The sequence below is a fragment of the Agelaius phoeniceus genome, chromosome 31 (genome assembly GCF_051311805.1).
Source record: "Agelaius phoeniceus isolate bAgePho1 chromosome 31, bAgePho1.hap1, whole genome shotgun sequence".
NCBI classification, from domain to species: Eukaryota; Metazoa; Chordata; class Aves; order Passeriformes; family Icteridae; genus Agelaius; species Agelaius phoeniceus.
The window spans coordinates 2,195,160-2,209,360 of record NC_135295.1 but is presented as its reverse complement, the minus strand read 5'-3'; the positions used below and the strand labels follow the sequence as shown (position 1 = coordinate 2,209,360).

The 14,201-nt window shown below is 53.2% G+C and overlaps 2 protein-coding genes across 4 annotated transcripts; one reads left to right on the top strand and one right to left on the bottom strand.

The window, feature by feature from the left end:
- The first annotated feature begins 6,254 nt into the window (after positions 1-6,254).
- On the top strand, positions 6,255-9,364 carry LOC129132102 (uncharacterized). 3 transcript variants are annotated; one of them, XM_077192071.1, is made up of 2 exons: positions 6,255-8,176; positions 8,871-9,364. In XM_077192071.1, exon 1 carries the CDS (start codon positions 6,626-6,628, stop codon positions 7,745-7,747), a length of 1,122 nt encoding a protein of 373 aa, XP_077048186.1. In that variant the 5' UTR covers positions 6,255-6,625; the 3' UTR covers positions 7,748-8,176; positions 8,871-9,364. The 3 variants fall into 3 exon arrangements, with proteins under 3 accessions (XP_077048186.1, XP_077048188.1, XP_077048187.1); XM_077192073.1 differs by having other exon boundaries at positions 6,255-8,216; XM_077192072.1 differs by having other exon boundaries at positions 6,255-8,560.
- A 707-nt stretch (positions 9,365-10,071) lies between these two features.
- Positions 10,072-12,373, bottom strand: LOC129132280 (protein S100-A11). Its single transcript, XM_054651326.2, has 3 exons — positions 12,222-12,373; positions 11,026-11,163; positions 10,072-10,363 (listed from the first exon to the last, which is right to left on the bottom strand). Exons 1-3 carry the CDS (start codon positions 12,222-12,224, stop codon positions 10,211-10,213), a joined length of 294 nt encoding a protein of 97 aa, XP_054507301.1. The 5' UTR covers positions 12,225-12,373; the 3' UTR covers positions 10,072-10,210.
- Positions 12,374-14,201: the final 1,828 nt, after the last annotated feature.

Genomic DNA, 14,201 nt, shown 5'->3' with positions numbered 1-14,201 from the left:
GCACATGCATACACCAATGTGGGGGACAGTAACTGGCCCTTATTAATGGTTGGTCAGGGTCTTTTACAACCGGGGGGTGACGGTCAGTAACAGTAAAAAGGGAGGGGTTCTGCGTGATCTCGCGATATTTCCCCACATTTCCCCCCCTTTTATGACCAGTTAAAAACATAAAGCAAAACTGACAAGTAGGAAACGTGTAACTGGCAAGATGCAACTAACTTGAACAATATAACACAACTGCAATAAACTTGTAACAAACGGAAAGCTAACTATCTCTAACTGGTTTGTTTGGTTTGTTTTTTGGTGTTTTTTTTTGTTTGTTTGTTTGTTTTGTTTTTTGTTGTTTTTTTTTAAATACCGACACAAACTTGTTTAAAATGTAAGGTGACAAGTCATGGTGCTGGGTGCTGACTGAACCCTATCTTTGAATACTTTGAATATCTTTGTAGGACCTCCTCAGTTTGTTTTGTTGGTTTTTTTTTTGTTTGTTTGTTTTAGTTGACCTCCTAGGACCGAATTATTTTTCCCAGAGTCTGCGACCTGTTTGATCTTAAATTAGAGAGGATTTGGAGAGTCCATGTCCGGACTTATGTTCCCTCCAAATCGCCCCTTGATCCTTTGACACAGGGAAGAACTCTGGGTTACCTGGCATTCCATCTAAGTAGAGCTAGAACCTGGCCAGAGCTTGAACTCTACTTGCTGGATACCTCTTTACATTTTTGCTGAGCTGTTTTTTCCCCCCCTGTCCTTCTCTGTGCCAGCTGCTCCTTTAGTTTGGTCATTGAGTTCTTTCACAACCCTGGTATGGTCTGCCATCGGGCTGCTTGATGATTCGTTGCAGCCTTTAGGAAGCGGGGCATACAGGTCGCGGGGGTGTCTGAGGATTCAGTCCTGCAAAACAAACTTCATAAATTTCATTAGTTTTTACCCTGAAGGTCTGGTTTTATCGACTTAAGTGGGCACCATTTGATCTTATTATTTTTCTTAACGGCTGCGTACCCTCGCCCTGTGAGTACCAGTCTCCAACCCTGTTCCCATTCCCCTAGTTCATTTTTAATTATGACCTGTGAGCCTTCCTCAAGTGCTCGGGTGGCCCAGTGTCACGATGTTAAGGTGTCCTTCTGGCCAGAAAGATCTGTTCACTGTATAGTTTGCTAAACAGTAGGCTGCTGCAGCAATTTATGAAGGAAAGTACTCCAGAAGAGGATCAACTTGAAGGAGACTCAGCTCTGCAAGATACCTTGCAAAGTTCTCTGTCCTCATACAGATTCCGCGTCTCTGAATATACTGAAGGAGGAACTGGCTGACGGTTGGGGCTGTTAGGTCAAAACCCAGCACTTTGAGAAGCAAGTGTTCCGTTCTTAGCAGCTGCTTCTTTGTGTAGGTATCATCTGTTATATAGACAAATTCATCCACATCTGGTGGGTAGATTTCTTCATACTTTGCAGCCAGAAGAATTGCTGCTGTTGCCACAAGCTGTAACTTCCCTCTGAGAGCAGACATGCAGGAAAGAAACCTCTCCAGGAAGTTCACTGCCAAGTACAAAGTCTCTGTCCGAAGTTTATCCAGTTCACAGTGGCTTAATTCCAGCTCTTCAGACACTTGGCAGCTGTAGTTTTCTTTATCTTCTGAATCATCTATGTAGACAGCAAAACCTTGCTTGGATGCAGCACTGATGATGCAGTTGGGCACTTCATCTTTTCTACATGAAGTGATGGTGTTTTCAAAGCCAGAGAAGCGCTTGATAACAGCAGCACCCTGGCTGCCGGGCCACTGCTGCTGCTGCCCGTTCTCTCTCAGCACCCCCAGCATGGCCCAGCCGCCGCTGCTGCAGAGGGCGGCGGGGCAGGACTCCTGCCGCCCCGCACGGCTCTTCTCTCCGGTGCGATGCATTGCCCCGATGTCGGTACCGCACTGCCCGGCTCCGCTCGCCACCAGCCCACGGAAGGGTCCGGCCGCCCCGCACCGCCCAGGCTGCCCGCCAGCCCTGTGTAAGCGCGGCCGCTGGAGGCGGCGGCTCTTGGCCGCGGCCAGTTGGGAGCCCGGCAGCTCAACCCCCGGCGTGCCGCCCCGCCAGCCCCACCGGCCACGGGCTGCCATGGTGACCCCCTCCCTCTGGGGCTCATCACCCTGTGGCACATGAGGCGAAGGCCCCGTCCAGGCTCCCTTGGAGTCTGAATCAATGGCAGCACCCCCCGACTCCCAGCTAACGGTGGGGCCCTGCGGCCCCGAGATAACGGCGGGGCTCCGCGCCTCTGAACCAACGGCCATGCTCTGCGCCTCTGAACCAACGGCCGCGCTCTGCGCCTCTGAACCAACGGCCGCACCCTGCGCCTCTGAACCAACGGCCAAGCTCTGCACCTCTGAACCAACGGCCGCGCTCTGCGTCTCTGAACCAACGGCCGCGCTCTGCGCCTCTGAACCAACGGCCGCGTTCCGTGCTTCCTTTAGCAGCCCGTCCCAAAATGACAGCTTTTTCCCCATAGATGGGGTGCCTGGGCTCGGGAGCTGCGAAGAGCGCTCCCACGGCTGCGAATCCCCACACTCAGCGGACCCACGATCATCCGCACCCTGCCGGGGCCCCTCCCACAAGCAGTCCTGGGTGGCCTTCCACTTTCCCTGCTCCCGCTGGACTGGCCGAGCTTTTTTCAGTGCCTGCATGACCCTGCCCCATGATTTTAGACTCTGCCCTGAGCCTGAGGACATAGCCTCCTCCGCTAGGGCCCCAGTACAATTATCCCATACTTCCGGGCGGAAGATATCCTCCGGATGCCTGATTGCCCCAGCGTGCAGGAGCCTCGACACTGCGAGGACAAAATCACCTGGCTCACAATCTATGCCCCAGTCTCTGTGAATTTTAAAAGTGGCCTTAACAAGGGGCTCCATCCTCTCCACTGCTGGCTACCGACACGAGACTTCCTCCTTCACCAGGTCCTGGCACGAGACTTCCTCCTTCGCCGAATCGCGACGCGAGACCTCCTCTTCCGCCAGCTGCGACGCGAGCCCTCCTTCTTTGCCAATTTTCTGGTGCGAGACTTCCTCCTTCGTCGGTCCTGGTGCGAGCCCTCCTCCTTCGCCGAATGCCAGCCGGAGACCCTTCCCTCTTGACGGTCCTCTGGGAGCGTCTTCCCCGCTGGAGACAGTCCTGCTGTTCCGGCCGCCGTCCACTCGCCCAGGCGATTCCCGCTTCCTGGATTGTTCCCGGGTTTTGGCACCACTTGTTGCTGCCACTTGGGGCGTGGCGTCCCGGGTCGAGGACGGTTCTGTGGCGGCGCCTCTGCCACACGGGCCAAGCACATGCATACACCAATGTGGTGGACAGTAACTGGCCCTTATTAATGGTTGGTCAGGGTCTTTTACAACAGGGGGTAACGGTCAGTAACAGTAAAAGGGGAGGGGTTCTGCGTGATCTCACGATAGCTTAAGACCTCGCGATATTTCCCCACAGATGAGTGTTGTTTTCTGTGTGCTTTTGTTGTTTTGGGTTTCCTGTAACAATAAACCAACATGTAATGAAAATAGAACAAGGTTATCGCCTTGTGTTAATGTGTGTGTTGTGTTGTATTGCTCTGTATTGCAGGGTGAGCACAGGCTGAGCAATACAGAGCAATACAGAGCAATACAACACCACACACCCATTAAAGGTGAACTCTCTCCTCCTTGCTGTGACACCTGGGCTGGCAGGGATGACACAGTGACCTCGGCCAGCCCATGCTGCCTGTGCCATCACCTGGCACTGACGTGTTTGATGAAAATCCTTTGGCTGGGATTTTTCTCCTGAGAAGCCTCAGAACAGAAATGGAACCAATAAGGATCTGCTGGCTGTGGAGTGTGGGCTGGAGGTGGTTAAGGCAACAGGGGCATCTTGGATTGGTCTCCTGTGCATTGTTTCTACTTGATGACCAATCATGGTCCAGTGGTGTCGGGGCTGTGAGCAGTCCCAGGTTTTTATTATTCATTCCTTTCCAGCTTTCTGATGTCTCCTTGCTCTTTTAGTATAGTTTCTACTGTCGTTATAGGACACAAAAGAACACACGCTCACACCGTTCTCAAGGTGAAAGAGAAAAAAAAGGCTGTTTATTTTCTGACTCCAACATTTATAGTTTTCCAAAAGTGCCAGTGAATTGGAGGGTGACAGTGGCACCTCTCCAATGCCACTGGTTAAACCAACAATCCATCAACTCTCTCCTCCTCCATAAAGGAATGCAAAACAATGAGTTATTTACAGAAAGTGTGTGAGAAAATTCACTACAAGAATGTCAACATCAGAAGGCTTAGAAAATCTTAAAAACCCAGGGTGACAGTTCTACTATCTAATTTTCTTTCAATATAATAGAGATCATAAAATAATATTTCAGCCTTCTGAAAGGTGGAGTCAAGATTCCCGTCTCTTCCCTCGTCCTGGGGACCCTCAAACACCACCAGAATCACTGGCTTGAGCGGGTCTGGGCAGCACCAAATGCAATAAAATTAAAAGCTTTAAAAATAGAAAAATTAAATAAAAAATTAAATAAAAAATAAAATTTAAGAAATAAAATAAATGCTTTAAAAATAGAAAAATGAAACACAAAAATTAAAAAAAATTAGGAAATAAAATAAATGCTTTAAAAATAGAAAAATGAAAAACAAAAATTAAAAAAAATTTAAGAAATAAAATAAATGCTTTTAAAATAGAAAAATGAAAAACAAAAATTAAATTTAAAAAATGAAAAAATAAAATTAAAAGCTTTAAAAATAGAAAAATAAAAACCAAAATTAATTAAAAAATAAAATTAAAAAAACCCAAAAGCTTTAAGAATAGAAAAATTCAAAAATAAAATTTAAAAATAAAATAAAAAGCTTTAAAAATAGAAAAATTAAAAATAAAAATTAAATAAAATATAAAATAACAAAATTTATTTAAAATAAATGAAAGACAAAATAAAAACTGTAAAGTGCCGTAAAAGTTCCATAAAAGGTAGTGCTGTAATGCAAGACCCTCAAACACCACCACAATCACCAGCTTGAGTTGGTCTGGGCAGCACCAAATGAAAGAAAATAAAAAGCTTTAAAAATAGAAAAATTAAAAATAAAAATAAAAATTAAAAAATTTAAAAAATAAAATAAATGTTTTAAAAAAAGAAAAATAAAAAATAAAAATTAACTGGAAAAAATATTAAAAAAAAGCTTTAAAAATAGAAAAATTAAAAATAAAAATTAAAAAATTTAAAAAATAAAATAAATGCTTTAAAAAAAGAAAAATAAAAAACAAAATTAAATAAAAAATAAAATTAAAAAAAGAAAATAAATGCTTTAAAAATAGAAAAATCAAAAATAAAAATTCATTGAAAAATAAAATTAAAAAACCTAAAAGCGTTAAAAATAGAAAAATTAAAAATAAAAATAAATAAAAAATAAAATTACAAAAATAAAATAAATGCTCTAAAAATAGAAAAATAAAAAACAAAATTAAATAAAAAATAAAATTTAAAAAATAAAATAAATGCTTTAAAAATAGAAAAATTAAAAATAAAAATTCATTAAAAAATAAAATTAAAAAAATAAAAGCTTTAAAACTAGAAAAATTAAAAATAAAAGCTAAATAAAAAATAAAATTAAAAAATAAAATGAAAAGCTTGAAAACTAGAAAAATTAAAAATAAAAATTAATTAAAAAATAAAATTAAAAAAATTAAATAAAAGCTTTAAAAAAAAATTTAAAAATTAAATTGAAAAAATTTTTAAAAAGGCTGTAAAAATAGAAAAATAAGAAATAAAAATAAAAAATAAAATTAAAAAATTAAAAAATAATTAATGAAAAGCAAAATAAACACCGTAAGTGCTGTGAAGTACTGTAACAGTTCCATAAAAGGTACTGCCGAAATGCACGACTGCCGTAAAAGGGGCCGTAAAGCGCCACTGTCGTAAAAGGGGCCGTAAAGCGCGACTGTCGCAAACGGGGCCGTAAAGCGCGGCTGTCGTAAAAGGGGCCGTAAAGCGTGGCTGTCGCAAAAGGGGCCGTAAAGCGCTGCTGTCGTAAAGGGTGCCGTAAAGCGCGACTGTCGCAAAAGGGGCCGTAAAGCGCGACTGTCGCAAAAGGGGCCGTAAAGCGCCACTGTCGTAAAAGGGGCCGTAAAGCGCGGCTGTCGTAAAAGGGGCCGTAAAGCGCGACTGTCGCAAAAGGGGCCGTAAAGCGCGACTGTCGCAAAAGGGGCCGTAAAGCACGACTGTCGTAAAGGGTGCCGTAAAGCGCGACTGCCACAAAAGGGGCTGTAAAGCACGACCGTGGTAAACGGCAGTGCTGTAAGGCTCTGGTCGAGGACGCTGCTTCTGCAGCATCGAGGCTGGTGACACACCCGTGTAATGATGGGACAAACTCACTCTGCCCACGACAGAGACCTCTATAAGCAACTAAAGCCTTTGTAAAGTTCCATGCCAAGTCAGTTACCGAAACAGGAGCCAAAAATCCTCTTAGAATGAACTTTATTGAATTTTTCCAATGCTGACAGTTCAGCTGTGTGTACCAGAGACTTTTGGACACAGTTTGTATAAAGCACTTTAATAGTATCTCCCGCTGGGATTTGGCTGCCCGGGGAGCTGCTCCCAGCTTGCAGGGCGCTGCTTGAGCTGTGTTTGCCGCACGGGGGATGCCCCCCGCAGCTGCCACGCCGAGCTCCGCCCCTCCTGCGACTCCGCCCCTCGCCGCCGCGAGTCTCCAGCCGGACACGCCCCCCATTTCCCCGCCGGACGCCGCCGCTCCGGTACCCGCGGTCCTGCTCGCCCCTGCCGCCCCGCCCCCCGCCCTCGCGGTCCCGACACCCGCCCCCCGGCCCTGGCCAACCCCCGGCCCCTCCCACCGCTGCCGCCATCCCCGCCTTTGCCATCCCGTCGGTCCCGGCTGTCTCGGGCCCCGCCCCTCAATCCCGCCCACCGGCGTCACCGGCCCCGCCCCCTCCTGCCGCCGCCGCTCCCCCCCCCCCCCCCCGTTCCCCGCGAGTGCGGCCGCTCCCGCCCCCCCCACGTCCCCCTCGCCCCCTTTGCCGACACAGCGGGGCCGGTGCTGGCCCAGGTCCCGTCGCTGCTGCTGCGTCTCTGCAGTTCCCTGCGGCTCCCGGATCTGCGGTGCCGAGCGCTCCTGGCGCGGCCGCGCTGCGCCCCCTGCGGACGTTGCCGCGGGAAGCTCTGCCCCCCCCACCCTCGCGTTCCAGTGCACGCCGCACACCCCGAGCTGCCCACGGGCCCCGCGGCAGTGCAAACGCCCCCGGCTGACCCCGTCCCTGCCAGCGTTCCGGCGCAATCCCCCGGCCCCGGCACGGCACCGCTTGCGCTGGGACCGGAGCGCCCCGGCCCGCCCAGCCCCCCCGTGCCGGCGCCGCGGCGTCCGCACCGGTGGCTGCAGCCCGCCCGTGCCTGCCGCCGCTCCAGCGCTGCCTCTGCCGTGCCTGCCGCCGCTCCAGCGCTGCCTCTGCCGTGCCTGCCGCCGCTCCAGCCCCGCCTCTGCCGTGCCTGCCGCCGCTCCAGCCCAGCCTCCCGTCCGCGCCGCCCCTGCCCGCCGGACCAGCAGCCACCCCAGCCCCCAGCGGCTGCACGCCGCGGCCCCCCCGCCGCCTCCACGCCGCTCCTCCCGCCGCCACCCGGGATCATCTCCCGCTGACGAGGCCGCCCCGCCGCCGCCCGTGGTCGCTTTCTCGCTCCTGCCGCCGCCGCTCCATGGCGGGCCGAGCCGCGCCTTCCCCAGCGCAGCCTCCCGCTTCAGAGTTGCTGGATAGCGCGGCTCCGCCGCCTCCTGCAACCACGGACGTCCCGGCGTTCCTTGCCACGGCCGCGGCCGCAGTCGCAGCCCCGGCTCCCGTTTCCGCAGCGCCGCCGCCTCCCGCACACCCCGGCCCGCCCGCCGCCGCCGCCAGCGCCATCAGGGCTGTCCCCCCGCTGCCCTAGTAACGTAATCCACGCATGCGCAGTTGCTACAACCCCCGTACCAGCGATATCACTCCGCGCCGACTCATCCAACCACAGCGCCGCTTCCGGGATCAGCCGCACGCATGCGCAGTTCTATTTGCACGGCGCGCCGCCGCCACCCCCCACTGCTTTGGCCGCCGCTTTGGTACAGCGTGGTCCCGGTTCCGAGCCGCTGCGTGCCGCTGTCCGGACACAGCCGGCATCCCTGTGCGCTGGAACGGGGCTTCCACCGCCACCGGGTCCGTACAGGGCACCAGAGCAGGCGAAAACTGCAGCGCCGTGCGTGTATCCTTCCGCGTCTCTCGCTCTGCCGGACCTCTCTTGGCCGCATCGCCGAGAGATTCCCCCCCCCCCCCCCCCCCCCCCCCCCCCCCCCCGCAGCGCGCGACCCTGCACAACCGACACCTGATATCCCTCCGCGTTTTCGCCTTCCGCTCTCCTAGCACCGAGTGGGACTACTTTGTGTCACGATTCGTCCGCACAGACGCATCCGTGCACACAAACCGGGCAACGAGGAGGGGGAGGCTGGAATATGACAGACCTGAGGGGAAAAACAAGGAATTCCCGAGGAGAAAACATGGAATTCCTGAGGGGGGAAGTGCAGGATTCCTGAGGGGCAAAATGTGGGAATTCCTGAGGGGGAAATGTGGGAATTCCTAAGGGGAAAAATGTTGGAATTCCTGAGGGGGAAATGTGGGAATTCCTAAGGGGGAAAATGTTGGAATTCCTGAGGGGGAAATGAGGGAATTCCTAAGGGGGAAAATGTTGGAATTCCTGAGGGGGAACCCAAACCCTTCCCAGAGCTCCCAGCATAGGCTCAGGACTGACAGCCACAAGACCAACCCCTAAATCCCGACTTTTCACCCCTAAATCCCGAGTTTTCACCCCTAAATCCCGAATTTTCACCCCTAAATCCTCTCTTTGTCCCTGCAGGTGACGGAGATCGGGAAGGACGTGCTGGGGCTGCGCATCAGCCCCCTCCAGTTCTGCTAGGAATTCTCCTGGAGAAGGAAATTCCCAGTCCCCCACCCCAGCTTTCCCCCCACTCCCTCCCCTTGGCCATTCCCATCCTCTCTTCCCGGTTTTTCCCCACTCTGGAATGCCAGATTGGGGTTTTTCCCCCCCACATTTAGCAGGATTTTTTTTTCCTTGTTCCCAGAGCGGTTTTCCTGTGCTTTTATCCCAGTTTTTTTCCAGAGGGGGAAGGGGGGGCCTCTTCCCAAATCCTGGTTGTGACACAACCACCTCTGCTCCCCTTAAAATCCTAAAAAATTGCTCAAAAAAAACTGGGATTGGCTCTGTAAATCCCAAATCCAGGGAAATCCTGCTCCCTCTGGAAGTGTCTCTGTGTTTGTTGATTCCTCCTGTTGTCGCCATGGCAACTCAGTGAGCTTCCCATTGTTAATAAAGTTCATTAATGACCTGGATTTTCCTGATCTGCAGCTCAGGACACACCAAAAAAAAAAAAAAAAATTGGAATTTAATCCCTTTTCCCACCTCTGCTTGGAGAGCTGGGAATTTTCCAGAGGACGGGATCGGCTCTCCTGGGAAGATTCGGAGCTCTGTGTGTTAATTAGTGGGGTGCAATTACCACCCCAATTAACCCTGAGGGCCCTTCCTTCATTTCCAGGTGGAGTTCTCTCCTTTGGCACTCCTGGTTTTGGCCCCAGGGCACGGAAAAGGCTCCGGGATTCCCAAATTTGGGTGGATTCCGATCCTTGCAGGGGAGAGAGGGATGGGAATGACAATCCAGGGATGCGATTCCAGGGATTGTCCTGCTGGGAATGTCCAGGGTGTGGAAGGAGGGGCTGGAAGTGTCCAGGGAATGGGGCTGGAAAAGGGAATGGAGAATCCTGAGGCGGCTCAGCCTGGAGAAAAGGGGGATCCAGGGGGATTTGGGATCTGATCCCAGGGAACTGGGCAGGACAAGAGGGAACAGCCTTGAGCTGTGCCAGGACTGGAAATTTGGGATGGTTTTTCCATGGAAAAAGGGTTGGGAAGCACCGGAAGGGGCTCAGGGAGGTCCCAGCTTGGATCCCCATCCCTGCAGGGAATCCCTGGAATTTTGAGCAGGTGAGGATCACTTTGGGATTCTTCCCCCCCCCCTTCACAGATCCCAGAACCCCTCGGGGTCTTGAACGTTTTCAACCTTTTATTTATCCATAAAAAAGCAGGGGGAGGGGGGTGAAAAAGGGAATGCTCGCATTCCCTCACTTCCAGCATTCCATGGGGAATTCCGGGGGGGATCTGGGCTGGAGCCGGAGCCTCTGGGTTCAGGGTTTGGGGGATTTGAGGATCAGGGAGTCGTGGCAGGCCACGGCGATGCCCCCGATGAGGTTCAGGAACTCCTGGAAGTCCAACTGCCCGTCGCTGTTCATGTCCAGCTTCTTCATCATCCTGTCCACCACGCCCGGGTCCTTCTGGTTCTGGGGAAAAAAACCCCAAAAAAATGGGAATTTGTGCCTGGAATGAGGGGGGGAATTCCCTGCCCAGGAAGGGAGGGGAGCTCAGGGAATCCTGGAGTGGTTTGGGATGGAGAATCCACCTTGAACAGCCACGTTCAGGGACATTCCCACAATCCCATCCTGCTTCCAATCCCATCCTGGCACCGCCCCAGGGCTGGGACCCCCTGGATCATCCCATTGATCCCATCCCATCAATCCCTGTCCCATTCCATTGATCCCATTCTTCCCATGGATCCCATCTCATTGGTCCCATCCCAACCCGCTGATCCCATCCCAATCCCATGGATCCCATCCCATTCCATTGATTCCATTCCATTGATCCTATCCCCACCCCACTCCATGGATCCCATTGATCCCACTCCACCCCATCCCATGGATCCCATCGATCCCATCCCATCAATCCCATCCCAATCCCATGGATTGCATTGATCCTATCCCATCAATCCCCTCCTACCCCACGGATCCCATGGATCACATTGATCCCATGAATCCCACCCCATCAATCCCATCCCAATCCCATGGATCGCACTGATCCCATCCCATCCCATGGATCCCATCCCAATCCCATGGATCCCACCCCATGGATCCCATCCCGTGGATCCCAGGCCCCCCCATTCCCGCACCTTGGTGAAGGCGGCCAGCTCGGTGTCCATGAAGGCGCGGAATTCCCGCTTGGAGAGGGTGCAGGAGTCGCCCTCGCGGCCGGCGTAGCGCTGGAACACGGCCAGCAGCGACTCGATGCAGCGCTCCGTCTCTGTGGGCTGGGCGGCCAAAATCCCGGGATTTGGGGTCAGGGCAGGGCAGGGGAGCCCCCTCTGCCCGTCCCGGGTGTGCCGGGGGCAATCCTGGGGTTTTTGGGAGCAGGGAGAGGCCCCCTCTGCCCATTCCAGGAGCAGTCGTGGTTTTTTGGGGATGAGGGAGGGCCTGGAGGAGCCTCCCGTGCCTATTTCAGGTTTTCCAGGGAGAAATCCCAGTTTTTTTTGGGGAGCAGGGAAAGGCTGGAGGAGCCTCCTGTGCCCATTCCAGGAGCGATTCCAGGATTTTTGGGAGCAGGGAGAGGCCCCCTCTGCCCATTCCAGGAGCAATCGCGACTTTTTTGGGATGAGGGAAGGGCTGGAGGAGCCTCCTCTGCCCATTCCAGGCGTGCCAAGGAGCAATCCCGAGTTTTTTGGGGAGCAGGGAAGCCCCTCCTGTGCCCGCTCCAGCTTTTCCAAGAGCAATCCCGGCTTTTTCGGGCTGCGGGAAGGGCTCAGCCGGACCCGTCCCGCCGCATTTTTCCCTGGATTTCGCTCCCTGGCGCAGCGGGACGGGCCCGGAGCGGGAGCGGCTCCTGGAAAATGCCCTGGGGAGGTGGCGGATCCGTGCCAAGGGCCGGGCTGGATCCACTCTTTCCCCGATTCCCCCCCATTTCTCCCTACCCCACCCCGAGTTTTCCTTGTTTTTCACCCATTTCCCCCGGTTTTTACCCATTTCCCCCGGTTTTTACCCCTTTTTCTGTTTTTCTCTGTTTTTTCCCTGTTTTCCCCCAGTTTTTTCCTGTTTTACTCTACTTTTTCTCATTTTCCTTCCGGTTTCTGCCCTGGTTTTCCCCCCATTTTCCACCCGTTTTTTACCTGTTTCTCCCACCCTGTTTTTCCCCTTTTCCCCCGTTTTCCCCCTATTTCCCCCCCCATTTTTCCGTTTCTTCCCCCTATTCCTTCCTCCCCTTGGGACCACGCCCTATCCCCTCCCACTCCGATTTTGGGGCGTTTTGCCGGAAAATCTCCATTTTCCGCCGCTCGGGATCCATCTGCCCCCCAAATTCCCGGGAATTCCTCACCATGGCTGGGACAGGCGGCGGCTCCGCTCCGGTTTTTGGAGTTGTAGGATCGGGAGAAAAAGCTCGGGGAAAGTTCGGGAGCCCCGCCCGGGCTGAGTCAGCCCCGGACGCGTTGGGCAATTCCCGTTTCCAGCGCAACCGCGGCTCCTCCCGCGCCCCTGGAATGTGCCCGGCCCGGTCCGGGGCTTTGCGGGCATTCCCGAATCCGGCTCCATCCCCGTTTGCTCCTTGGGATATCCCTGGAGTCGTCCTCGGGCATGGGAGCGGGGAGAAAATCCTAAAGATCTTAACGGGGAGGTTGGGGGAAACGGGGGGAAATTTCCTTAAAAATCTTCTGGGAGAGACTGGAAAAGGGAAAATCCCAAAATATTCAGGGGGAGGCTGGAAAAGGAAAAAGGGAAAAATTCCCAAAAATCTTCTGGGAGAGCCTGGAGCAGAGAGGGGTTAAAAACCAGGGATCAGGATGAGTTTTGGGATCCCGGGAATTCTGATCTGGGACTCGGGAGATTTTCCCTTTCCCCTCAATTTCCTGCCCCCGAACTCCCATTTTTTTCCCGAATTTTGGGATTTTCCCCCAATCCGCCTCTCCCAAAGGGAATTTTCCCGAGCTGGGATTTCCCTTTGGGGTTTCCCTCCCGCTCAGAACCCCCCGGTGACATCGCGGGGTGAAGGGGAGGTGACATTTCCCTGTGCCAGGGCCAATCCCGGGCATCTGGCACATTCCGGTCCCGGAGGCTGCGGGAGGGAGACGCCGCCATCTGTGCGGCCACATGGCCCTGCCACTGTCCCTGGCATTGTCACCAAGGGCTGACAGCTGTGGCACTGTCCCTGGCATTGCCACCGAGCTGTGGCACTGTCCCTGGCACTGCCACCAAGGGCTGACAGCTGTGGCACTGTCCCTGGCATTGTCACCGAGCTGTGGCACCGTCCCTGGCATTGTCACCAAGGGCTGACAGCTGTGGCACTGTCCCTGGCATTGCCACCAAGCTGTGTCACTGTCCCTGGCACTGCCACCAAGGGCTGACAGCTGTGGCACTGTCCCTGGCATTGTCACCGAGCTGTGGCACTGTCCCTGGCACTGCCACCAAGGGCTGACAGCTGTGGCACTGTCCCTGGCATTGTCACCGAGCTGTGGCACTGTCCCTGGCACTGCCACCAAGGGTTGACAGCTGTGGCACTGTCCCTGGCACTGCCACCAAGCTGTGTCACTGTCCCTGGTATTGTCACCCAGTCCTGCCACTGTCACTGTCCCTGGCACTGCCACCAAGGGCTGACAGCTGTGTCACTGTCACTGCCATTGCCACCGAGCTGTGTCCCTGTCCCTGTCCCCATCACTGAGCCCTGCCAGTGTCACAGTGCTGTGTTCCTCTTCCTGTTCCTGTTCCTGGCATTGCCACCAAGTGCTGCCAGTGTCACTGTTCCTGTTCCTGTCACTGTTCCTGTCCCTGGCATTGTCACCAAGCTGTGTCCCTGCCCCTGGCATTGTCACCAAGCCCTGCCAGTGTCACTGTTCCTGTTCCTGTCCCTGTCCTGTCCCTGTCCCCATCACTCAGGGTCAGTGCAGGGATGGAGCCTTGGGAGAGCCCCTGGCTCCAGCCTGGAGTGGGAATTGGGAATGGGAATTGGGGATTGGGTGGGATTTGGGGTCAGGAGGAGTTTGGGGACTGAAGTGGGAATGTCTGACCCAAACTGGGAATGCCTGATCCCAACTGGGAATGCCTGATCCCAGCCCTCCCAGCCCTCCCAGCCCTCTGGAAGGTGACGCTCAGAGCCTCTGCAGGAATCAGCCGTTTATTCCCATTTTCCATGCGATAAAAAGGAAGGAAAAGGAAAAGGAGGAGAAGGAGAATCCCCCACCCACCACCAGCACCCTGTGGCTCCAAACCCCTGGGCCTGGAGCTGGAATTCTGCTGGAATCGAGGCTAAAAAGGTGATTTTTTCCCCCCCCCCCAGCCTTTAGGATTTCCAGGCCCCAAAATC

Bases quoted from the DNA above. Each gene is read 5' to 3' on its own strand.
- LOC129132102 (XM_077192071.1), top strand. From the start codon at position 6,626: ATGCCCCCCGCAGCTGCCACGCCGAGCTCCGCCCCTCCTGCGACTCCG.
- LOC129132280 (XM_054651326.2), bottom strand. The intron at 10,364-11,025 runs GTGCGGGAATGG...TTTTTTCCCCAG, and splicing joins AGCTGGCCGCCTTCACCAAG to AACCAGAAGGACCCGGGCGT.